The following is a 25,575-nucleotide window of genomic DNA, read 5'->3' as shown; positions in this document are numbered from 1 at the left end:
GTGTGGTCAGGATTGGAAACAAAGAGTGCTCGTACTCAAGATAGATACTAACTTTCTGTTTTGCTTCTACAGTCAGCAGTTACTCAAAAAGGATAAAGTTTTCTTCCATCACTAAAAACCACAACAAATGTTATATCTTTTGCTAAAATGTGCATTTTATCAAACACATTTAATAGAGTTGCTGCAATGTGATCACGACCCCTGAATGATCAAGAGGAACGGGCAACTGTCGACGAAACCGGAAATGGTAATCAGAGCTACTTTCATTCCGGATGTGAAGCTTCGCATCATCGAGCAAGTTCCTACTGGGAAAGGAGCTTCTTCCGATCCAAAACAAAAACAACTTCGTCACTGGCTTCTCTTCTCACTCTCTAATCATTTTTCCTCTGCTACCACAATATGCTGCTGAAACCATGTTTCATCTACATCATCGGGGCTTCATCTTTACTAATGCTGATCGTGGGGATATCTTTAGTTTTATCCAACGCGTTTCCAAATTTTCTACAGACAAAGGTTAAAACGGTAAGGAGTTAAAATAGGCTAATGCTTATGTTTAGTTTAACATTAGACCTAGGCTGACTAACTCACGCATGTCTTTGTAAACAGTAGATTTGCGAACATGACTGTTAGTATGTTTGTGCTTTAGCTAATTTATACTGCAATACTTTTAAAAGCTATGGGCAATTGTGTTACGGCTAAAGCTGCACGCATTTAATCGGTTTCATTTAGTAGTATTTAAACTTTGTGTGTCTGTTAATTCTAAGACTGATTATGTAAGCCGTTCTAATGTTGATTAATGAAAACCTCGCAGCTCACGCGAATAATCGCAGACATTCACGTGCAGTTTTAACAGGATTCAGTATTTCACATCATGCTACTCTTCTTGCACTCTAGATCGAATAAACGCCTCATAGTGATTAGGATAATTTCACTCTTTCTTTGTCATGTGACGAGCGACAATTCATCATGTGCAGATGATTCATCCATGGTCAGAACATTTAACCTACTGCCCTTTGTCCCGTTTAGGAAGTAGTCCTGAGAAATGGAACAGACGCTTTTGAGGTTTGGGTTGATCCTCCTGCTCCGATCTACATGCAGTTTTACTTCTTCAATCTGACGAACCCAGCGGAGGTCATGATTGGGGAAAGACCAGCTGTGATGGAAATTGGACCTTACACATATAGGTGGGGAGATGGTTTATTTTTGTTATTTATTTTACCAGGGTAAAGTATAAAAGTTAATAAATAGTAATAAAACATTATACACAAATACTCAAAACAGACATTTATCTCTAACTATAGATAGGAAAGAAGAAGGAAATGGAGCAATGATTTTATAAGTCCCTTGAGTTGTTAAACTGGAAAATAAGTTCTATTTGATTGGTTGACCAAAATGATAGTTTTTTATAAGCACATGCTTTCCACAAAGACAAGTTGAAAGCAAAGAGGTGCCAGGAAACGGAAAGCAACAAGCAATTAAGTGAAAGAAAGTTCACCGCAGTCTGTAACATTTTGTTTCTCTTCCTTTAGATTCAATATTGCCTACCAATTGCTGAACCAAAATTCAAAGAATCCTATCTAGGGAAACAATGTTTACTTCCAGTTAGGGTTTTATTTGCTTGCTATGTGTGTCTGGTTTAATGTAGAAATATACTAAAATACATGCAAGTGTGACTACAGTGAAAGGTAGTTCTACAAAATATTGTCTGAGGCAACTTTATACCTCTGCACCACTTTCTGTTAATCTAACACAAAAATACTGGAAAATGTGTATAAGTACAAGGAATATGAATATTTTGCATGACACTACAGCTAAAGTTTAGAATGTAGCCTGAAGGTATTACCTTTTATTTGTCGTCAAACTACAACCATAATGTGATTTGTCTAATTTTTCATAACACAGAGAATATCGGCCCATGGAGGAGGTGGTCTTCCAGGAAAACGGCACAAGAGTTGCGTCAATCAATCCTAAAACTTACATTTTTGTGCGCAACATGTCCCGAGGTCCTGAAAGTGACCTCATCAGGACAGTTAATATCCCTGCTATGGTGAGTTTAAGAAATCCCCTCTTATTTTTTGAAAAAAAATAAATAAATAAAAATACTAGGAGTATTTTGTTTGTGCAGTAATTTAGTTACATGAAAATATCTGTAGATTGTATGTATTTTGTAAATTAGAAGAAAAGACCTAATTTTAGAAACAACAAATTTTTAGCTGTAGTGAAAATTGTGCCTTTACTTTCCTTTACAAGCGTGCTGTAGGGAATATTCAAAAATGTTTTCATTAATTTTTCTGCTTTTTTTCCAATAGACAGTTATGGAAAGATTTAAGGACAATGCGGTTGTAGCCAATCTGATCTCCGCCTACATGCGATCCAGTGGTATCGGCCTGTTCACCACCCACACTGTGGGAGAGCTACTATGGGGATATGAAGATGGCCTTCTCAAAGCTCTCAAAACGTTTGATCCTAACCTGGATGACTTTTTTGGTCTTTTCTATAAGAGTAATGCTTCAAGTGATGGAGAATATATGTTCTTTACTGGCCAGCAAAACTACAAGGACTTTGCTAGAGTGGACACATGGAAAGGGAAAAGGTAGAGACTTTGCTTTTTATTTTAGTTCAGCAGTTATTCATTTATCAGTAAACCAATGAATCCACTGAGGTTTAAATAAACAAGTTATTGGATCAGTATTTATTGGTCCAATAATACTTATCCAACTATTTTTCCACAATTCCATTTCCAGCTATTTTTTTCCACATTGTCTCCACAGTTAATCCGTCACTAATCTTTAGGTTCTTGACTGTATTAAACAAAGTGGGTCATATGAATGAAAATAGCTATTATTGCTTTGTTTAACCCCCCTCTTCTTTTGCCAGCAGGCAGCCTTTAGTCTTCTATATCATTGCACAAGTTTTAAACATATAGACAGAAAGAGGGAGGGAGCTTTGACTAATTTATTTGAAAAATATGTCTGAATTGTCCAGAGTCTTTGGTGCTCTCTTATGCAATCCTCTCACCGGCTCAGCCCATTATTTAACATTTTTTCAGAGGATTTAGGTCTGCTGACTGAAAGGGCCATGGAAGACGATTGATTTTGTCTGGTATGGATTTTGTTGTTTTTTTAGTTTAGTATTGTGCTGACATCTCAAACAATGATCTGTCAGAAGCCACATAATTTATGCATAAAAAGTTCTGAAATGTTAGAGTCTATGGTACTATGCAATCTTAGCAAGGTTCCCAGGATCAGAAAAGGAAGAGACCCATAGATTCTTGCTATGCTTTACATTTTGTAATGAAGATTATTTTCCACATTCATCCTTTGTTTTACACATACCCTTTACATATACATTGGAAGACATAAGAAAATAACATTCAAGTATCTCCTAAAAACCGATTTAAGCTTGTACGTCATTTTGAGTACACAATTTGATCTCCAGAATATCTTCCACATGAGCGCCCTACCTCTTTTATCTAAATCCCACATATCCAATATTTTAGAATCAACACATTAGTAACTTAATTTCACACCACCCTGCAGATGTTTCACTTTCCTCAAAGAATACTATAATTTAAGCTGTTAATTTGACCCTTATGGTGAAAAAAATAATAAATAAAATGAGATGCCCAGTCATAGTGTAACAAGACACATTCAACCTCTGCCCTTTTTCTCTAGTCTTAATTAGCTTTGCACAATTGGAGTGGATCAGAATCATTACATAAATATGTTTGTGCCTCCTTTTATCGTCTTTCTTACTTTACATAGTGGCAAAAAAAATACTCTAATCCCCCTACAGCCTTGTTTGTAATGTTCCAGCAGTTTTAAAATACGTAGCTGTTGCTCCTTTTATAGGTCAGTATTTTTTTTAATTAAAAAAAACTTGCTAAGAGAAACTGGCCCAGCACATTATATTTATCCCATGGATTACTTGTTAAATGTTTCTGGACACTGATCAACTTTAAAAAATTTAAAATAAATACTTTGGTTACATTTATTTTACTTGAATTGGAGTTTTGCTGCCATAAAATATTAATTTATTTAGATGTTTTTCATACATCTTTGCTAGATGCGCCAGTTATAGCAGAGGGTGCTGTATGTATATTAACCCTTTTTAGTGTACAGACTGTCGAAGAGCTCCAAGCTGTTTTTAACCTCTGAAATGACAAAATATTACAGTGAAAAATAGTAAAAATAAACGTTTGGATTGTGAATGCAGCTCTTTGGATTGGTGGACGTCTGAGGAGTGCAATATGATCAATGGAACCAACGGAGCCTCTTTCCACCCAATCATCAGTAAGAATGAAGTCCTCTACATGTTCTCCTCTGACCTGTGCAGGTGAGGTGCTGATGCAGCAAATATGATTTTTAAAATATATTTAAAAAATTTTTTTTTAAAAAATCAACTGTGCATCTTTAAGCAATTTTCTTTTTTTGTTTCCATTTCTGTATAAAAAATAGCTTCTGCTTTCCCTCATGACCCATTCTACTCATGCAGCATATCTGGTTTTAACCTCTGACCCCTTTATTGGCTAAAGACATTTAGTAAAATGTTTCCCTCTTTAGACTAAGCCTTATCCTCAGCGTTATCTTGGTGTGAGGATTGGATTAAGAATTAAGAATACCACTTCATCTTGAGTTAGTTCAGTTCAGTAAGAGGAAGTTTTCATGTGCAGCACAATTCTTGGTACCTTCTTATTCATGCTTTGTTTAACCCCAACAGGTGCAACATGTGGGCCTGCAACCTGCTTAGCTTGTTTACTAAAACAATAAGTGCCAAGATGCATGTGAAGGTTATTGTAAAACTTGTTGTCTCTAAGCTGATTTTCTGAAAACCTGAATGTGCAAAATAAATGCAGTTGTTCCTCCGTGCTGCATATCAGTTTTATACAATTATCTCTGCCACCAAAGACGACCCAGCGTGTGATTATTTTCAAGGTCGTTGTATGCCGTGTACACCAATGATGTGACTGTGAAGAATATCCCTGGCTATCGCTTCGTTCCCCCCTCCGACGTTTTTGCCAATATGACTGTGAACCCGGCCAACGCAGGCTTCTGTGTTCCTTCTGGAAACTGCCTCGGCTCAGGCCTGCTCAATGTCAGCATATGTAAACAAGGTGGGTGATGCAGTTTTGCCATCAATTATATGGAGTCTTGGTTCTTGATTAAATTTGGTTAATTACAATCTGCTTCCATAATCTTATCTTGGTGGTGTTTAGGGGCTCCCATCATCATGTCCTCACCGCACTTCTACCAGGCTGATAAGAAATTTGTGCAGGATGTGTTTGGGATGAGGCCCAATAAGGACAAGCATCAGACAGCCATCGATATCAATCCAGTACGATTTAACTTTATTTAACTGAACATAAGCCACACTGTATTTTTTTACTTACCGCTTACATACAATATACGTACAATACAGTCTTTAATAGAGTCTAATTCTTTAATACATTTGTTTTTAATACGTGCTTACAGTGGCAGTAGCCCAGGGCAAGCAGGTGTTTATCTTTTATATTTTTTATTTATTAATTTTTAAAATAAATGTGAGTTTTGAAAATATTGTACTTTTATGTAAGAGTCATAAGCCCATTACAGGTGAGTTGTAATAATATATAGGGGAATTAGGGTTTTTTTACGAATCTAGCAGTTCTCAAATATTTAAGAAAATAATGAAGTTATAATATTTTTATTTTTGGGAACAACATGGAGCTACTGGCCAAGGGACATATTAAACCTACCTGCATCAGTTGGTATTATCAGTTCATACCCAGTTTATGTATAGGATTACCTCTTAATCTGACACAATCTGCCTTTGTAAAATAACTATTACTTAGTGGATATGGCAGTAAAACTGCCTCCAGCTCAGGGGCCCACATCCTTTTAAACTCAGCCCTGTGTGCAGTACAAAATGATGACACTGGGTGGTGAAATATTTCAGTTTTGCATCTTCTTGTTTACGGTGAGCCTTGAAACTGGTTAAAAATTAAAGTAGTGGTACTTGGTACGAACCTGTCGCCAAAGATAAACTCTGATAGGTGATATCAGTTTTTTGTACTGTAATAACCTAGTGGGTCTTGGCGTAGAAAAAAAATTTTAGAACAAGAAAATATATCTACCTGTAAGCTCAGGAATTTTATAAATTTAGTGGGTATTGCATATAAATAAGGCAGGAAACATAGCAGGTATACAGTACTGTCATGTTAAAATTGCAAATTTTAATGTGTTTTAATAGGATTTTATCTGAGACCAATGCAAAGTGCTTAATAACTAAAGATGGTGAGATGAAAGGAAAAGGATGAACAGTTTTCAATTTTTAAAAAAATGATTGCCATATAGTACATTGTTTTTTTCGTTCTTTCTGACTGTATTCATCATTGCTGTTGTTTCATTGCATGAAATCTTGATATATTTAGCAAAATGTGACATTTTTCAGAAATAATCTACTAGTACAAAGTTCTGCAAACACTTTTAGTTACAAAGCTATCAAGGGACATTGACCAATGTTTCTTAAAAATAAAAGCATGGACTTCTAAAAATAGAAGTGTGACCTTCTCTAAAATGTGAACTTTTGTCTGGTTACACAACCAAACAACGTGACAAAAAAATGGTCTGATTTAAAATGGGGTTTTTTTTTGGCGTCTCGCGTAGCTTCCTTTTTGTCACTACTGCTTTTCATTTTCAGTTTTTAGAGAGTTATTCTGATTTAATTTGATTTATTTCTGCACTGATGCAAAGTTTCAGATCTGCAAAATGAAAAATGCATATTCATGCACAGGCATAAAACAGAGGAAACCTGCATGTAACTGTGACATAAGCTTTTGTAGTGCGAGTTGCACGTTTGAACTCTGTAAACAACTTACTGTTTATCTCCTGTTTGGCCTCCTTTCTGTACTTGAATCCTTGTTCAAAGTCCTCTGAACATTCAGAGCCATGAAGCTGTTTTTCCTATGAAAGACTGAAACATTGAGGAGCTTGCAGCTCAAGATGTATGGTGGTTGTCATTTAATCACAAGGTTGCTGGTTTGAGCCTCAACTTATTATAAGTATATATTAGAGAAACCTGTTATCTGATGGTTTTACTTCTCTTGTCTGCCAACCAACCTTTATAATGTAAAGCAAGAAAATTGCAACACTTTGGAGAACAGTTTGTAGAAATAGCAAATACAGGTAAAAGAAATAATAATTAAGCATACATTTTCAAAGATTACTCTTCAAGGATTAATATACAATTGGGAAAATTATAGAATTTCCTTTTCCAGATCTGGATAATTATGGAGGATAAATATTGAAGCCGAAAGGCATACATACATTATTGGTCTTACTGGACTTTATTTCTTGTTACATTGCCAATAGGTTGGAACCATCAGCCCACTTGATTCATCCATTTGTGGATCTATTGATCTTTCCTTCATTTATCCTTTCTTCCCTTTCTCCTGCTCACTCCTTTTTTCCCCTGTTGTAGTATTTTCAAAGCATAATCTCTGGCATACATTTGTAGTGAACTATTTCATTTATACTTTAACTATTACATAAAAGAGTGATACTTCTGGGAAACTGAGTCTGGAAAAATTTTGAATTGTTATATTAAAATGCGTCTTCACCCTGTAGGTATGATAATAAGCATTAATTGTCTCTTCCATGTCCTCCTGACAAATTCTGATTGTGTTTTTACAGCTGACAGGAATCATCCTACAGGCAGCCAAACGTACGCAGATCAATGTCTATGTGGAGAAAATCTCAAGGTTCAGGTAATCCACTCACTTCCTTTAGCTGTCTGTCACTTAATGACTCACTGGACGTGGAGTTAATACAATGGTCTTCATTTTGCCTTAAGATAAAATCATCACACCTGAATCATTATTCATGAATGGGAGGGGCTGTCTGCCAGTAAGATAAAAAGCAGTTTTGCCACCATCATCATAATTAGTGGACTTTTGGACAGACTTTTCTCACTTGTTTATGAGTCTATATGACATCTGATAGAAGCAGCTGTGGAATCAATTCAGAACTTTCTTGGTTTTTTTTTCTTCTCTCTCGCCTCTTTTTCTGTTTCAGCTGTTCAAGGTGCAAATATTATATTTAAATATGGAGAAGTCCTCTGTTTCAAATAGGTGCTTTGCAAATCTTTTAATCCCTTAACTGTCACCCTCAAAAACCCTCCCTGCTTAGACGGCAGTCGATGGGTCCATGAAGAGACCGGTGTCATTCAGCAAGTTAAGGAGAAAACATCCCTAAGTTTAGATTACATTTAAAGATACACTGAAAAATATCCCTTATTAATTCAAATTAGCTTAAAATTAATCTTTTCAGGGTAAAAAAGGTGATGTAGGAAAGTGAGGCTTCCAGCTGCTTCCGTTTAATGCCGCTGTTTTTTTTTTTACACATGCATAGCTTGTTAACAAATGTGGTTTGGGAACACAGACATTAGCAGACTCAGAATCAGTAACAGTGTTGGTCAGAACATTGTTACTGACCAATGTTTTGACTCTTATTGCTCAATGGATGAGAAATAAAAACCTATTTCTGCATCAACTTCAATCCTCTGTAGTTACTGAACAAATATTGATGTAAATCTTCTTTGTTGGTTTGGTCTCAGATTGGTACTGGACTTAAGTATCACTACTTTTATCTTGGATAGGCATTGTGTTATGGAGTATTGCTCCATAAGTTTGAGCTTCCATAAATGATATCATTTTGGAAACATTTGCCACTTGGCTATCTTTTTTACTTAACTGTTACTTTTTCTATTTTTTTCACACTTTGGACATGGGAACAAAATCACCCTCATCTCTGTATGTATATATACGTATATTTTTTCTTCTCTTTCAGTGAAACAGGAAATGTGAGGACAGTGGTTTTCCCTGTGGTGTATCTCAATGAGGTAAAAATACACTTTCTGACTCCGACATGGTATTTGCAGTCATTGAATAGAAATCTAGTTTAATTAATGTTAGTTTAGGAACTATTTTATGGACAGTTACTCTGTTTTATAATTTATTGTGTTTCATGGTTGTATTTAATTACTTTCATTATCTACCTTGAACTTGCAAAAATAGTTTCTAATTATAATAATCTCATTATCAATGTAATGTTCAGCGTTTGCCGCTGATTTCCTAAGAATTGGAGTAGTGACCAGCTCCTTTCATTTTTGAAATACCCAAACATAAAACAGCTGCTACAATGAGATTTACCGTACTTCCATAACTTAATTTCCGTTGAATCCAATGTGGGAAAGTAATTTGAAATTTAATTTGGGGTGAACTTTTGAAGGAAGAAAAATTCCATCAGTCAGTTTTATTAGTGTTGTAAGAAATACACCTCTAGACAAGTTTTTTGCTTAGTCGTAGTTATGTTTTTACTTTGCGTGGACTTAGGCGTTTGCTTTTTTTAAGTGAACTTCACTTATTCATTGTATTATCTGAATAATTTGTTTACTGTTATGGAAATGTAAAGATTTTCTATTGTTTTACCTTCAACTGACCACCAGAGCGTTCTTATTGACGATGCATCAGCCAAGAAGCTGCAGAGTGTTAATATACAGAAGAACGTGGTGGAGAATATTCCATTCTTTGTGATTGCTCTTGGCATCATCCTGGGAGGAATCTTTATGTTGTTGATGTGTCGACAGAAAGTCCCAGAGGTGAGTTTGCACTGCAAACAATCCATACAGTTGTGTCATCACAAGAGGTAATAGAATGGTCTTGTTTAAATTTATTTATATCATCAAATAAATCACAAATCTGGAAATAAGGAGTAGTGGAGTTGGGTGCAAAAACTTCTGTCTGGTGGTTTACAATTAAAAAATAAACAAAATTGTAGCAATTCAGAAACATTGAATACTTGTTTAGCAGAAATCACAATTATCAAATGCTTAACTAACTCAGTATGTTAAAAATTTGTTGTTTGCTCACAAATTCTGTATTGTGTGCTGTTTTTCAGAGCACTGAAGCAGAACGTCAGCCCCTGATCTCATCGTAGCACCACGCAGAACTTATTAGGTCGATCATGCTGTTACTGGCATAATGTTAGAATAAAATAATCTGACATCCAGACTCTTCACCTTTAGGCAGTCACTCATAACCAGAATCTCATCTTTTCAATATTGTAATGCTTTCAGAGATTTTGTGCGTTTATAACAAGCTCTTAAGTGGATTGTTTTCATGCTGTAATGTTGCTGAAACGTCTCTCTTTTTAATTAAATCTTATTTTTCTAACCACTAATTATGGGATTGCAAATGAAACTAAGCAGAACTTAAACCTAATTATTATTCCTCATTGCAAATAAATGCAATGGGTAGTTGCATTTATTTGCAATGTATATCTATAGATCCACAAATATGCATTGCTATATTTGTTTATAAATATGCTATAAATGGTACCTGAAAGTTTTTGCTACTTTCATGTGTCGACAAATCAGCTGCCACCTATGAGATACCATTTTCAGACAATAAGAATCTATTTTATGGTTTTGTGCTAACTAAAAACATGTGCAAATACACTGATCACTGAAAGGTTAAAGTAAGGAGTATGTTTTTAGAAACAAAATGTGTTCTATTAAAAAATGCTTCGAAAGTCATTTACTGTTTATTCAATGACAATGCTCAAATTTGTTAGTTTTTTGAAGAGTTATCATTATGGGGATTTACTTGCTTTAAAACGATGCCAACCTGCAGAACCTGATAATGAAAAAAATAGCATTGCTTCTGGAGGATAAAGGGATGGTTTTTATCTGCTGTGAATGTGTTGGTATGGAAAGGTAAAAAGGTTTTTTTATCCTGCTCAATTCAGCACTGCGTCTTGATGTTATTTAATGCTGCTTCCTGGGGATTTTGCTAAAAGGCGTGTACAAAAGGTTTTATGGAAGTGTTACATCTGATGTATTTTTAAGTTAGTCTTCTATTTGAAATGTTAAGTTGCTTGAGAAGTGTTGTAGTCCTGCGGGTCTGAGGCTTTCAAAGTTGCTTATTTGTTTAAAAAATCAGTTGATTCTATTCAACATCATAAAATTATTGTGAAATTTCTTTGATATAAATGTCGCCATTTACTCACAGGTGCTGTTGGTGTTTTGTGATGCTTATGTAAGAGACAGTTTGCACTACTACTTAACAGTCTAAACATAACATGTAATCACTGATAAAATTCACAGAAAAGGTTGTATGTGTTATTGGCATCTTGTCTTGTTATTCGTGTTGACCAATAAACTGATTCAAACATCGGCAATTTATGTCAACAATATTATTTGATAAAAATTTTCAGTGACATGGAAAAGTAAAGTGGTAACTTGAAGTGAAAATTATATGAATTGCTAAATATAATGTTCTTTTATTTCCACCAGAAATAAATCATGAATTTTTTTGATTAATGCATTAGATAAGCTGAAGTAGATATTAAGCTAGTTATAATCTGAAAAAAATGTACCTATACATTTCTGGACATTTTTCATAAAATCTACTTAGCAGAAACTGTGCAGCCCCTTTAAGGTTTATATTACTTCTGACGTGGACTTGTCCTACATTACCAGATTAAAGTGTACTTTGGATGCTTCCAGATAAACTTTGACTTTGGTTGTCATTATAAAACTGATAAGTGCTTGAGAATCACTGACTCTGACTCAGGCCACTGGTTCTGCCAAACGTCCACCTTTACAGTAACATGTATTGAGTGAATTACTTAGAGGTTAGCTCCTCCCCAACCCAATTAAAGCATTTAATACAAGGAACAAGAGACAGCAAAGAAAGCCTGGAAAGCAGCATCTTCCACAAGCTTCATCTGCAAACAGCATGAGGACACTTCAGGAAAAAATCATCATCATTTCTGTTTTTCTGTCCCTTATATGTCTCACTCAGGTGGGTTGAGATGCCTGTTATGATTTTTAAAGTTAACAATGAATAATTCTTGTATCAGATTTTTTTTAAAAATGAGTAAAAGAGCTTCTAAATGGTCAAATATTTACTTTTGCAGGTCAACTCAGTACCTGTTCCTGACAACTGGGACAGTCTGATCCAGAGGACAAAGCGATCGCTACTGTGGCGCTGGAACAGTCTGAAACCTGTTGGAGCTAGCTGCAGAGATCCTTCAGAGTGTGGCACAAACCACTGCAGGTAAAACTGAATTGTGAAGTTCAATAATCCTCTACTTGAATGATTTTTATTCACCAATTTTATTGCACCTGGTGATACTGAATGTGTGTGTGTACCCCTTCCGTGTCCAGCTGTTTTTGAAAGCAAATCTAACATTTAAAGGAGAAAGGAATCCTTAATGTGATTTATACATCTGAATGTGATCACATTTCTGCGAGGGTTTTAGGATGTGTCCACATGCGTTTTGCATGGCGTGATAAAAGTCTAAGTCAGAGTTCAAGTTGTAATTATGTTTCTGCTTATCGTTGCAGGAGAAACATTTGTTCCTTCTGACACTCCATCTGCACAACAGACCCACAAACACAACTCTGAAACAAATGGAGCCACCTATGTGAAATTCCTATTAATATGGTCAAACTAAAAGATGTGAAGGAAGTTTCTTTTGTTTTGTTTTTATTTTAAATAGGAGCCTTTATTGAGGAACCTTTGCCACCATCAGCCTCATCACAGGGCTGGTTGTGTGATCTGAATGTATGTTTGATAAGAAAATACAAACGTTCACCCTCAGTCTGTGAGCTTTGAATTTATTGTTGTTCCTCTGGTATATTTATTTGTATATTTTGTAAACACTGTAAATATTCAAATATACACTCTACCTTTTTCAAGAGCTTGTACATTTTTTTCAATGTTACAGCAAATTAAAATACTCCCACAGTTCTTGCCAGTTTTTAAATAAAAAGAACAAGATAATTATTCTTTGATACAAATCTATCCCTATGCGTTTCATGATACGTGTTTTCCAGATTATATTAAGTAGCGCCTTTTTAGGCTACCAGGTATGAACTGTATAGTAGAATAGAATAGAATAAAACAAATAAACTGTGTCTTTCTCAGCTGCTTTACACCAAATCAAACTGAACTTTGCAAGTAAAGCAGAAAACCCTGAGCTTTCCATTAGTTCTTGAACTATACTGATGAAACAAACAATTTTCCTGAGGATTTCCTTTTTCTTTGCCCCATACGTGAACAATATCTCTGTATATAGTGTGGCACATTTACAAGAAAAACATTCAGACATGTTACTGAAATTTTGATTCATCAATATCTGGGCCATTCATACACTCATCTGCCACATTTTTTTGGAGTAGAAATAGAAGAGTAATTTTATTGTCCAACAGTGGGGAATTTCAATTTTTGTTAGTTTAACTGGTCCATTTGAACTTGCTAGCATCACACAATTGCTACAGGGGACCACAATTAACAGTAATACAGACACACTGCACAAAGGATAGTAAGCATAAGACAAGATCTAAAGAGGAGGACTAGACAAAAGGTGGTGGTGATAAGATATGCCAAGGGTTTGTGTGGCATTATAGACTAGTAGGAAGTGCACTCTTAAACTCATTTTATTGCTGAGACATGTATAAAGACACTTTTTCTGCTGATTGTTCTTATGTGACTTATCTGGAAGTTTATTCACCTCTATCTCACGCCTTTACCAGTAGAGGGTGACATAAGTCAATAAAAAAAATGAGTGGTGGAGTTGACACTGGAATATCAAAGAAAGCAGTGGTCCCCAACAAGGGTCATTAGGGTCCACGTACCTTTTTGTGTTTCTCCACTCAGTTCCCCATTTACAACTAACTAACTGTCTGTCTGTCTATCCGTCCGTCCTTCATCCCCCATTTATTGATTTTTGAAAATTATTTCTATTGACATATTTCAGGTTATTAAAACTTAACTGTTTTTCTGCTTCACATTGTTAAGATATTAAGAAGTGGTGAGTAAATGCAACAAAATGTCATGCTGATGGTTAATTGACGCTTGTTTTTGAACGACAAGGTGGCTATTCTATTCTATTCTATTCTATTTTTATAAAGAACGGGCTGCCATTTATCCTACCTTGTGTCCTGGATACTTTTAGTAGCAGTTTTTCTTCTCTCTTCTAATTGGCTGAAGACCCCGTGACGTAACATCTCCGGCAGCCTGAGCGGTGCTGATGTGGCGGCGTGGGGGCCGATGATGATCGTGTGTGTCCGCATCTACATGCGGGACCGGGTTCATGTGGGTCTCCAACACTGTTAGCATGGATAGATTTTAAAAGTGGATGCTCCATTTTTATTATTAAGAAACTATACAGTTTTGTGTAAATAAGGAAGAGAAACAAGCTTGTAAAATGTTTTTATGAGGAATCTGCAATTGGAAGACGCACATCCACTGTGACTGACGGCTGTTTTCAAGTAGGTTTTTGTTTTGTTAATGCATTGGTGCAATATGTGCACCAATGCACAGATTGCTGCAATCTGCTTCTTTATGTCAAAATCCTTTTGTTTTCTAATGCTAGTAAATTGTTGTGCATTCGAGCTGCTTCGGAAATGGTGCTGCTGCCATGGATGCTTTGGTTTGCATGTGTGCACAGACGCTCTTTTATCTATCATGTTGCCCTATTTATAATTTCCTGATGAAAAACAAACATAACTTATTTTAAGTGCTAGCTTTTCAAATCAGGGCAGAATAACGGAGGAATATATCTTTTATGATCAATGCTTCATGACATGTTTGCAGAGTATCATATTTTATTAAAACTCAGGAAAAAAAATACTGCGGAAGCTCATCCTTGGTGCATTTAAAGGAATTATGTGTCTTAGTTATCTGATAATCTATCGCAAAGCTACTCATCAAATGTGTGTGATCAACAACTCATCAAGTGGAAGTTACTATTTCAAAAGGCTCGCTTTGACAATTAACCATTTTGAAGCATTTTTCTGAATATTAAGACAGTTCTTAGAAGAAATTACATTAGCCGTGGTGTTAGAAAACCAACTGGTCTGCAGGAGTGAGAAAATCTAATTGGTGGACAGAATTTTCCAGCTTTAAAAATATAGGATATTTCCAAGAAGAGAACAATAAGGCAGCTGCTAATCTCCCAGACTGTTCTATTTCAGAAGACAAGCTAAATGTGCTAGTTTCTTCTAATGTTGTTTAATTGAAAGTGCAATTAGAAAAAGGTTAAATAAAGCTGTATAATAAAAATAATTAAGGTCTAGATATCAAACCTGGCTAAAATGTCCTTGCAAGGCAGGAAACAAAATTTGTTCAAGGAAAAGTGGATATTTCCTTAACAATCACAATGGCAAATAGATCACTGAGGAATGTTGTGACTATAGCACTCCAAATTAACAATCATTAAGTGTACTATGTTTTTCAGTCACCACTTCTTAATTTAGACATTGTGGTCACAAATTCTAGTAGTGTAATTGTTTTAATGTTTTGGTGGAGAAAACTGATTAAAAAAGCATGGTTCCTCTTAATTATGAACTTATGTAAGCAACTTTTAAACATGATACTGAAAGCTAACATGTCTTGATGTACAATAAAAGAGAAATAATATATGGCTGTGAAAATTTACAGACACAAGACAAAGTAAAAAAAAAAAATACAGTTAGAAATGTAAAAATTGTGGTCAACATATCCAGATCCCTTCTTTTATATGGCCTTTAGTAAAATTCATGGGAAACAATTGCTTTCAGCCTGTGTATAATTTGATTTTAGGACTCACATTTCTTCTTTAGAGAATATTAGAAAACAAAGTTTTATGAAGAACAAGGAACATGCCACCATTCCCACACTGAAATATGGTGGCAGCAGCATCATGTGGAAATTATTTTCTTCATTTCCACAGGAAAACTATTCATACTTATGGAAAATCCTGGTAGAAAATCTTTTAGATGCTGCAAAAAACTTCAACCTGAGGAGAAAACTCACTTTCAAAGACTAACATTATGATTTGTGATTATAATATGACAAAATGTTCAAGGAGCATTTTTGCAAAGTATTGTAGAAGTTACTTTCCACTACATGTCAGACAAATGTCTCTCCAGACAAATAAATGTTCTAAACTCCACTTGTATCCTCTTCAATATTACAGAGTAAATGCAGCCCATTTTGAGTTGGGATGATATTGTCTCATTCAAGGTTGAAATCAGAGATAATAAGCCACATTATAATCACAGCGGGCTTCAGCCTCTGCTTCCATTTAACTGTGACTCCTATCCGTCGTAAATGGCTGGCATGAAGCGACAGACATTCAGAGTCCAGTTAATCACAACCATCTTTGTGCTGCAATCCGATGAAGGCAGGACTAATCCACTTGGATCCTGAAATTCTGGATCTTGGATCCTCAGTAGCTGGCCTACTTCTTTCTAATTGAATCAAATTCCATTGCAAATTAGCAGGGATAGGATAAATCCCTCCATTTTTATACAACAAACATGCATGAGCAACTGTAGATTATCTTAAAATGAAGCAGAGGTAGGCAGTAACCAGTTACATTTAATTGAGTAAAAGAAAACGTATTTTTAATAGTAGTTTTACTGCATCATACTTTTTACTTCATTATATTGTTGTGACATATTGCTACTCTTATTTGAGTAAGCGTTTTGATACTCTGTTGAGTAGAAGTAACTTCACCAAATCACAAACAAATATATTTTAACCAAAAATGCAACAGGAACACACCTACCACATGTTAAAGCGAGGTTTTTTGTTTCTACACAAGCTTCATTATTCTGACATTATTTTATGTTTACTGAGAAGCATTTGGAATGTGTAGAAAACAATAAATTGGCACTGAAAGTACTCTATCCTGTTCTAACATAAATACAAATTATCTACTGTAAGTATAAATTTCATAAGTTTTGAATTACTTGTAAAAGTGTCTTCTGCTTAAAATATGTTCATTTGTAATTATGTTATTTGTGATTTTTAGTTTTAGTTTTTAAAAATAATCGAATTTGCACTTAACTTAAGATTTTCTTTTGTCTAGTGACATTTTTAACTATATATTTAGTCTCTAGAATTAGATACAACCTTGAAAACATACTTATTTTTTTCTCACGCATTTGATTGTAAGCATCACATTCCTGCTGAATCCCTATGGAAGCCACAAGGCATTTTAGCTAATTTGAGTCTATTTTTCTTTAATTAACAGTGACAATGTGTAATCTGTTGTTTATTTTGTACATGTGGTTTTATATTTAATTAAATCTAGAACTTGGCAAAGAACTGGGTTTTTTGTTATATCATGCAAAGTAAAAATTTGTAAACAGCCGAGCCGATGTCAAGGTGCATTTACTTTTCAGCAGTGTTGGTGGAGCATCTCTGCAGTGCAGCTGCCCTAGTTACAGAGCAGCTGACTAACTCTGTGTGACTGTGGTTGGCCCAAGCAGAGAGGGAAAGAAAGGAGGGGTTTGTTAGTGGTCGACTGAATTATGGAGCGCAACACTCAGCTGAGGCCCAGAGGCACACATCACAGAGGGAGTTTCAGGTCTGGTGCTGTAGACTGTGATAGCAGCAGTTCTGCTTAGTGTTCATCTCTCACTTTGTTTTTGTTTGTTTTTTTTTCAGCTTGCTTCTAACAATGCTTTCTTCTTTTTTCTTATTCAGGTGCTTAGACACCTGAATAAATCCCAAAGGTATAGATCTTGTCACAGATCTGAGGTTTGGGAGGAAAAACAACCTTAGCAGCTTCGCTAAGATTATTTTCCTTCTGATCTGCTATGAGTCATGAACCACAAATGAAAATTTAAAAAGCTGATCCAAAGCTTTTGTTTTTTTTTTTTTCTAATAGAGATGCAAACAACCTGTACAAGCAATTTAAAGATAACTCGTTTGGCTTAAAAGTGTGCATAACCTCAGCATGTTTTTCAAATTGAAGACCTTATGTGTTTTACTTCTGCAGGACAGTTTTAGAAACATGGGGACAGCATGATCGGAGCATCCACTCTCCCGGGTCACACCTTGCTAGCGTGCCACTTCCCAGTGGTGCAGCTTCCCACTTGGCAGATTCCAGTCCAGGCCCTGTGCAGCTCCGCCAAGAGGTCCAGCCGGCTTTGCTCGTCGGGTCTGACCCGGGCAGTGTCCCTCCCAGAGCAGGACACACTCACTCGAGAACACTGCTTTACGGGTGGACGGAGGCCCTTTTCCAGCAGCTACAGCAGTCTCCGTGAGGATCGGGTGGAGGAAGAGGGGACCAGCGACAGCAGCGGCAGGTACGATTCCAACTCATCGCCAGAAGAGACGGGCTCCAACAGCAAAGAGGAAAGCAGCGGAGCTGCAAACACCCAGCGCTCACACAACTCGTTCCTTCCCAACCCAGATCTAGATGAGGATGAGGAAGACGAAGACAGCGATGGAGACAATCTCCACAGATATCTCGAGGATTCATCTTTCGTGTTGCATGGAAACTCCAACTGGTCGCTGAACAACGGTGGTAACGACGCACTGCTCCATGAGGACCTGGACAGTGAATGGATGAATGAAGGATTAAGACTGGGAATGGGAAGGAACCAACACTGGCTGTCTAACCAGATGGACTTACTGCAGTCAGGATGCCAGGGCTGTGCTGTGAACAGATCTGGCATCGCTCTTCTGTCTTGTTTGGAGCAGGACTCAGACAGACTGCAAGAGAACATGTACAGGGAGCACAAATGTTCCCCAGAGCTGCTGCCCAACATTCACACTGAAGATGTGAGTGACTCCTCCTGTAACAGCTCAGACGGTGTGCTGGTTAATTTCTGTACCATCTACAACAAAAGCAGCAATCCTGCCATACCTCAGGATCTCAGCAGCCCTGCTGTTGACCCCTGTCGGTCGTCTGAGGGGTCTGTGTTCCTCAGTCTACTACCTGTTCCTCAACAGGCCCAGGGAGAAGAAGCTGAGACAACACCGTCTGGCTTAGATTCAAACTGCAACCTTTACTCCCAGGAGCCAATGACACCTGGTCATTCTGCACTGGAGGTTACAGATCTGGTTGCATGCCTACGAAGTCAGGACACACTGACCATGGGGACAAACCAGAAGTACTACAAGCTGGTGACTTGTGACCTCTCATCCCAGTCGCCAAGCCCCGCCTGGTCTAGCCTCACTAGCTGTCTTGAAGGGCCTGACAGAAGCAGCACCATCCTGCCCCCTCTTGACTCTAAAAAGGAAGGACCAACCAAGAAAAACATGGAGGTTCGTGTGCAAAAAGATATTTAGATTCAAAATTCCAAATGAAACACAGATCGACGTCAAAACATACTTTATTCATGTCAGATTCACTATGTAAAACTTAGCAAATACTTAATAAATATTAATTTCTAGAATATTATATCTCAGCAAACTGTTAAACTGCAAGTACAGAAAATCAAATTAAGAACATTTATTCCACTAACAAAATAACACATTAGATGCAGTTTTGCTTTTAGAAATCTGCAGTCGCTGGGTAATACAGTACAGACCAAAAGTTTGGACACACTTTCTAATTGAATTCAATTAGAAGGTGTGTCCAAACTTTTGGTCTGTACTGTACATCTATGACAACCTTGAACTGACAATAGGTAAAGCAAAAATGATAATCCTAACAGTGAACACTTGGTACAATTTTTTTTTTAAAGTTATTATTATTGAAAGGCAAACTGATGTAAAAACAGGATTCTTTGTGAAAATATGTTGAGAACATGTTATTAAAGACAATTAACACATTACAAGTATAAGGTAAAAATGAAAAAAAAAAAATACAGCAGGGAAATTGCTAAGTTATGACAAAAACCTGCTTAGTAAAAAAAAATACATATTCTTTTTTTAAGGCAAGCGACCACCAGGTTGCCACCACCTCCACTGCCCCCTGCAGGAAGCAACATTTGCAGGGCACCCAGAGCTTTTCCCACATGCCTTGTTCACTGTGCGGCAGCCAGCGTAGCCCACATAGTTGTAAATGCCAAGAAACAGGAGCTGAATCCACCCAGCCATCTGTGATTCAGGAGCGGGACTACAATAATGTAGATGCCACTGACATGGGTAAGGAGAGAAAGTGTGATATCTTTCTTCTTTTTGTGGGGGAAACAATAAAAAAAAACACTTTAAAAAAAATCCAGATTTAAAATACCGTGTTTTGCTGATGATAATATCTAATTTCTCTCAGGTGTTTGGTGCTGCGACAGAGAAATGGGATGCTACAGTAAGCTACGAAGGCCAACTTCTTTGCCCATCCAGCCATTCGTTCTGCTCCCCGCAGAAAAGTCACAGTATCAGCCTCAACACCTAGGAGGCCTGCTTGAGCAGTACCTAAACCAAAAGAACAGCAAGCCTGCTAGCTCCCCGAACGGACTCAAGTCCAAGGAGAAAAGAAGCAAATGTTCTTCTGAACTCCAGCCATCTCCAGTGGCGAGCCTCTGCCCAATATTCTTGGAGGTTGCATCTAGCTCTGATACCTGCTCCACCTGCACTCCGAGTCCAAAATGCTTCAGCCGCAGACACATGTGGAGTCCAAAGTCCCAAAGAACATCTCAAGAGGCTGATCTAAAACTGATGGCCGAGTCTCAGGAAAGCTCAAGCTTAAACTCTGGCACAACAAACAATCAACCCAACGTTGTTAGGATTCACACCTGTCAGGACCTGATCACCCTGCAGCCAGAGTCAAAGCAAGTTACTTCTGGATCCAAAAATACTAACGAGGATCCCGAAAAAACTGCTTTCCATTCAAAACCCTCCCACCCTCCCCATTCACCTGAAAAACCTGACTCGAACCTTCGAGTGTCCTTGTTGCCTCCCCAAACCTCACAATCACATCTGATGAACCAGCAGGATCAACCCCTCATTGCTTCAGCTCGCCTCTCCTCTTTAAGCACTTTCCTCTCCTCAGACCTGCATCCCCAGCAAAACAATGAGCCTGAGAGGCTCAGCCCAAAGCCAGCTAAGAGTCAGCACAGCCAGTCTCTGATCCTGAACAACAGACCGCCTGCAGAGTTCTGCCTCTCGCCGGATACATCATACGAGTCAATGTCTATCAGTCATCTGCAGAGGAAGGGTGAGGGTCACCTCAGAACAGAGGCACAAACAAGCATGAATGATGTCTTATGGTCTGAGACTATTGATAAATTTGAATATGGAAAATATGGAAATGAGCAATTGATGGTGTAACAAAATTTGCCCAATGCTGGTACCATCTTGCCAGGGATAAGCTGCTAAAAAAAAGCATAAAACCTCAGTGTGCTGCAGCAGTGCCTTCAATACCCTGAAGGGGCTTCCTCTCAAACATGACCTATTTTTAACCATCCCTGCTCAGGATTGGTTGAGCTCTCTGCTCCCAAGTGTGTGTGTGAAAGAAAAAAACAGAGAGAGACTGTAGACTCAAAGACTAGACAAAAACTGATGGAGCAGTGATAAATATTTAAATCATACCTAATTATTTTTGCCCTAGTGCCACCACAAGGGCTACTTAATGCAAAGTTAATCAGATACATTGGATTCTTTCACAGCATTTATCCATAGTCGGAGGCATCTGCAGCAGCAGCAACGAGTAAGAGTGGTTGCGGCGCTGCAGGCAGCTTCAACACACATAAAGAATTTACCGTGACATTTGCATGGGCTACTCTGCATTAGATGAAAGAAGAGAGGCAGAGCAAAGCACAGAAAAGAGGAATGCTACTGAAACGGAAAACTGACTCTTCTGTGTTCAGATAGAGCTCACATTTAAAATTATTAAGAAAATAATTGAACCCTAAAGGGAGTTTGTCAGGTTTAAATGCAGGGTTCCTATGCAGACTGGATAAGTAAGGAATTGGTTAAGTATTTTCAAGTTCTAGATAAATATGAAAAAGAACAAAAGAATGAAAAAGGGAATGTTCACATTTTCAAACCTCAGTCACTGCCACTGATTGAAAGTGACAGTGATTCACTATTTAAATGTTACATCCATTTATTTGCTTGTCCATCATCCATCTGTTTATCTATCAATCATCTTCTTACTGTTTTTGCAGGTTCCATATTTACAGATTGACCTCAAACTAAATTTATGAAGAAACGAAGGTAGAAGGAAAGAAAAAAGCACTGAAATATTTTGTTTTTCTTCTAAAATTAAGTTGTATTTGCCTAATTAAGGATAGTACTCAAATGTTTCTTATAAGTTTTAATCAATAATTGGAAATTTTTTTAAAATATTTGTGTCAGAACCTTGTGGGTTTTATCCCAGAAACCAGTACTGGCTTTTAGAAATAAATGGAAAAATACTTTAACAAGTTTCAATAAAAATGTAAAGAAGTCTAGATTTGTGTTTCTTCTACATTGTGTCCAGGTTTACTGAGAGCTGTGAGCAGGGCAGTGGATCTGATCATGGCTCATTTTGGAAGTAGCAGAGACCCAGAAGAAAAGGTGAGTCAGCAGAAATAAGCACTAAGAACAACATGTCCCAAGAGAAAGCATGACACCAGCATCCAGCACAAGAGTCAAATATCTTGCGTTAGCAGCAGGACACACATTACAGCAGCCTGTGTCCCTTTTTTTTTCTGGTGGTACAGATGCGTCTGGGTAACAGCTCTTGCAGTCCCACCATAGCTGGCCTCGTCTTAGAACACTTGTGTCCTGCAATTCAGAACATTTTAGAGGATGGACTGAGGGACCACAAGCTGGATTTCATAATTGGGCAGCGCCGCAATCACTCCTGGAGTGTGGTGGAGATCTCCACAAGAATGGGTATTTGCAGTCTTGCTTCCCAGTGCTTCGATTGGATGAATACTTGTAGATGCTTATGGGATAAATTCACAGATGTTGTAGATGCTTAAGTGATAAATTCACAGATGTTGTTATCTCTGCTGTAGGTTCGTCCACCAAGGTCCTCCACAGCCTCGTTTCCAAAATAAAGCTGTGTTCTGAGCTCACCAGCCACTGTATGAGACTGAGAGCCTTCCTCATGGGCCTTCTCAAGTAAGAGCTGAAGTCACTTATGCTCTTTCTGGTGAACCATATGAAAAGTTGATCTACAGCCTGTACTTTCTGTGGTTATTTCTTGTCTTGCAGCTTGAGAGCTTTGGAATTCTGGCTTAGTCACCTGCAGAGTCAAAAAGGTGAGCCAATGAACTGGGACAGCATTATAATGTAACACTCAATGCATCCCTTCTGCCCGTATGATTACAACAACTTCTAGCTTTCAGTAAAACAGGCATTGTTATCTTAAACTGGTATTGATGAACAGCTTTTTATTCTGTCCAAGCTTACCAGTCCACAGAATCAGTTCCTCTATTTTCACCATGGGCCAGACCAGTAAGCAGATGTCAGTCATTTGGTCAGTCTGCTCAGGCAGAGATGCTGTCCTGAGGTTGACATGAAGTGTCACATATGTCACTAAGTTTAGAATCTCTATTGCAAAACATAAATGCAAAAAAAAAAGATCATAAATGAGTGATTGAAATACTTTTGGAAGGTATTTTAAGATTAAGCACAAATCAATCTTGAGCTTTCCAAAAAACTAAACACAATTGTAAGATGTTGACTACTGCAGATAAACAAACTATTTGCGATGAATGTGTGGAATCTGGTTGTCAAGCCTTGTAATTTGGGTGTTTAGAAGCAAAGCAAGACCAGACACATAAGCTCGGACTCTTACTTGAAACCTCTTTCAGAGCCATTGGAATGTCTGTGGGGTTTTTTTCTTACAGATGTCGTTACAGCGTACTACCACACCTGGGGGTTCCTGTTCACGTCACTGAGCCGCTGTCAGCCTCTGTTCCAGGAGCTCCTTCTTCTCCTTCAGCCGCTCTCAGTGCTGCCCTTTGACCTAAATCTTCTCCTGGAGCCACGATTGTTAAGTCAAAGACAGCTGTGTTCGGAGGAGCGTGATGCTCTCCCACCTCAGCCGTGCTCTGCCTTGCTTGTGACCAGTTGGCCAAAGCTACGAGCCAACAGCAAGTCGAAATACGGCAGGCGAAACAGTCAATCGCACTGGAGAGAGCAGGAGTTTCTACGGTCTCAGAGTTCAAGCTGCTGCAAGCAGGATTATGGGGCCGTGCAAAACAATAGGAATCCACTTTTGGCTTCTTTGTCAAACAAGCCAGATTTTGTGCAAAGTGTAGCAAAAGCTGTGAACATCAGCCTAGGTCATAGAAGTACATTGTTTCAAACCAATGTGGATGGGAGGGAGAATGAGAAAGAAGTGGAAAAAGACCGAAGAGGCCAAAACGCAACAGCTTCCGTCCAGGAAGACAGTCCCTGTCAGAGCGGCCTGCGGTGGGCCAAGCTGTTTGGAGCAGCTGGTGTTTCTAGCAGAGCTGAAATAAGGTCCCAGCCTCACACTGCAGCACAAAAACGAAGGTAATGAGAAGTAATGAATGAACAACTACATTTTAAATAACGCTGGGCAATAAATCCATTTTATGAATCTAATTTTCTCTTTTTGAGGATCTAATTTTTGGAAAATGTGATTTTTCTAATCAATGCGTTTCAATAGTTCAGAGTGACATCAGCCCAACCAAAGTTTACCTTCTTGTTTGATGAGTGTGTTTTACAGCTTCTATTTGAACATTGAATTCAAGTCAAATGCAAGCCAGTTTTTGAAAATATTTTATGTCCTTTGTAATTTCTTTTGAGGAAAAGAAAGGAAGGGAAAAAGGCAATAAAATTTGAAAATTGGATTTGGGCTGAGATTTTATTTTTAAGCAATATTGCCCAGCCTTAATTTTAATTAGAATAAATTTTCAACTCTAATATATATATTTTTTGTCAGTAGCTTCTGATTAAAGTTCTTCTCTGCTTTTCTTTTCCAAATGCACAGGCTACCATCTCAGTGGCTACAGTTGGACAGATCTCAGATTGGACTTTTGGCTCAATCCATTAGATCCATAAAGCTGGGACCACCTCAAACCGGTTTGGGTGCTGAAAACTAAATCATACGTGTGGGACTATTTACTCTAATGACACAAAGTGTTAAGTGCAGAACTACAACGCCCAGTTAAACTTTTTATTCTGCAACAAAAAAAAAAAAAAAACACCAAAAAAAGCAGAAGAGTAGGATAATTACCACAGTAATGGGAAAAGACTAAATGTTGTCCAGCGGGATTACCAATACTTCTTTCCATTAGTGATTTTATGAAAAGATTATTATTTGTAAGGTAATGATGTTTTTCTAATTGTTTTTCAGTTTAAAAGTTGGATGTTTCAAAAAATGTCAGTGTAAAATTTAATTGTGCAATTTTTAAAGTTACATGCAATAGAACAATCTGACAGGTTAAGAGTATAAGACAGAAATAAATTACAATTTTATTCCAAGTTCTCTGAATCACAGAATATGATTAAACACACATATGAGTATTTTCTCCTGTTTTCCTGTGCAGTTTCTGATCATAGTTTGGTAAAATAAATAAAAACAAACATTTTTCTTAATGTTATAATGAATAAGGTTCAGTAAGGTACAATCTGGACAATCAGGATTTGGTGCTTATATATCTTTTCTTTGTATTTGCTTGTATTTCTATAAAACCACAACACAGATTAGGTTTTCATTTCTAAAGTAGGTAAAACAAACAAACTAAAATATTTATGTCAGTGCCAAAACCCAGCAACTTTTATTCTAACCAGCTTCCTTTCCTATTATATTCTCAGCATGAACTCATCGTAGGTGCATGAACTAAGAAACATGCAGTAGGTGCTCTTATCCTTCAGTGATCTAAAGCTTAGTTGTACATTTG

The 25,575-nt window shown here is 37.3% G+C and overlaps 3 protein-coding genes across 3 annotated transcripts; all 3 read left to right on the top strand.

Moving 5' to 3' along the window:
* The first annotated feature begins 270 nt into the window (after positions 1 to 270).
* Positions 271 to 11,211, top strand: scarb2c (scavenger receptor class B, member 2c). The gene is made up of 11 exons (XM_044144174.1): positions 271 to 522; positions 1,027 to 1,184; positions 1,903 to 2,047; positions 2,310 to 2,593; positions 4,216 to 4,335; positions 4,935 to 5,113; positions 5,216 to 5,334; positions 7,671 to 7,744; positions 8,826 to 8,877; positions 9,484 to 9,636; positions 9,936 to 11,211. The coding sequence occupies exons 1-11, from the start codon at positions 400 to 402 to the stop codon at positions 9,972 to 9,974; spliced, it is 1,446 nt and encodes a 481-aa protein (XP_044000109.1). The 5' UTR covers positions 271 to 399; the 3' UTR covers positions 9,975 to 11,211.
* A 148-nt stretch (positions 11,212 to 11,359) lies between these two features.
* Positions 11,360 to 12,784, top strand: LOC122846913 (liver-expressed antimicrobial peptide 2). Its single transcript, XM_044144175.1, has 3 exons — positions 11,360 to 11,842; positions 11,958 to 12,097; positions 12,388 to 12,784. Exons 1-3 carry the CDS (start codon positions 11,777 to 11,779, stop codon positions 12,407 to 12,409), a joined length of 228 nt encoding a protein of 75 aa, XP_044000110.1. The 5' UTR covers positions 11,360 to 11,776; the 3' UTR covers positions 12,410 to 12,784.
* A 1,310-nt stretch (positions 12,785 to 14,094) lies between these two features.
* Positions 14,095 to 25,435, top strand: LOC122846908 (iporin). The gene is made up of 10 exons (XM_044144166.1): positions 14,095 to 14,316; positions 17,817 to 19,090; positions 19,705 to 19,915; positions 20,040 to 20,924; positions 22,191 to 22,267; positions 22,414 to 22,588; positions 22,714 to 22,819; positions 22,913 to 22,959; positions 23,551 to 24,202; positions 24,663 to 25,435. The coding sequence occupies exons 2-10, from the start codon at positions 17,843 to 17,845 to the stop codon at positions 24,772 to 24,774; spliced, it is 3,513 nt and encodes a 1,170-aa protein (XP_044000101.1). The 5' UTR covers positions 14,095 to 14,316; positions 17,817 to 17,842; the 3' UTR covers positions 24,775 to 25,435.
* The last annotated feature ends 140 nt before the right edge of the window (positions 25,436 to 25,575 follow it).

This window comes from Gambusia affinis, linkage group LG17, assembly GCF_019740435.1.
Source record: "Gambusia affinis linkage group LG17, SWU_Gaff_1.0, whole genome shotgun sequence".
Lineage (NCBI taxonomy): Eukaryota > Metazoa > Chordata > Actinopteri > Cyprinodontiformes > Poeciliidae > Gambusia > Gambusia affinis.
The sequence above is the reverse complement of the archived record's forward strand: the minus strand, read 5'-3'. Positions and strand labels throughout refer to the sequence as shown.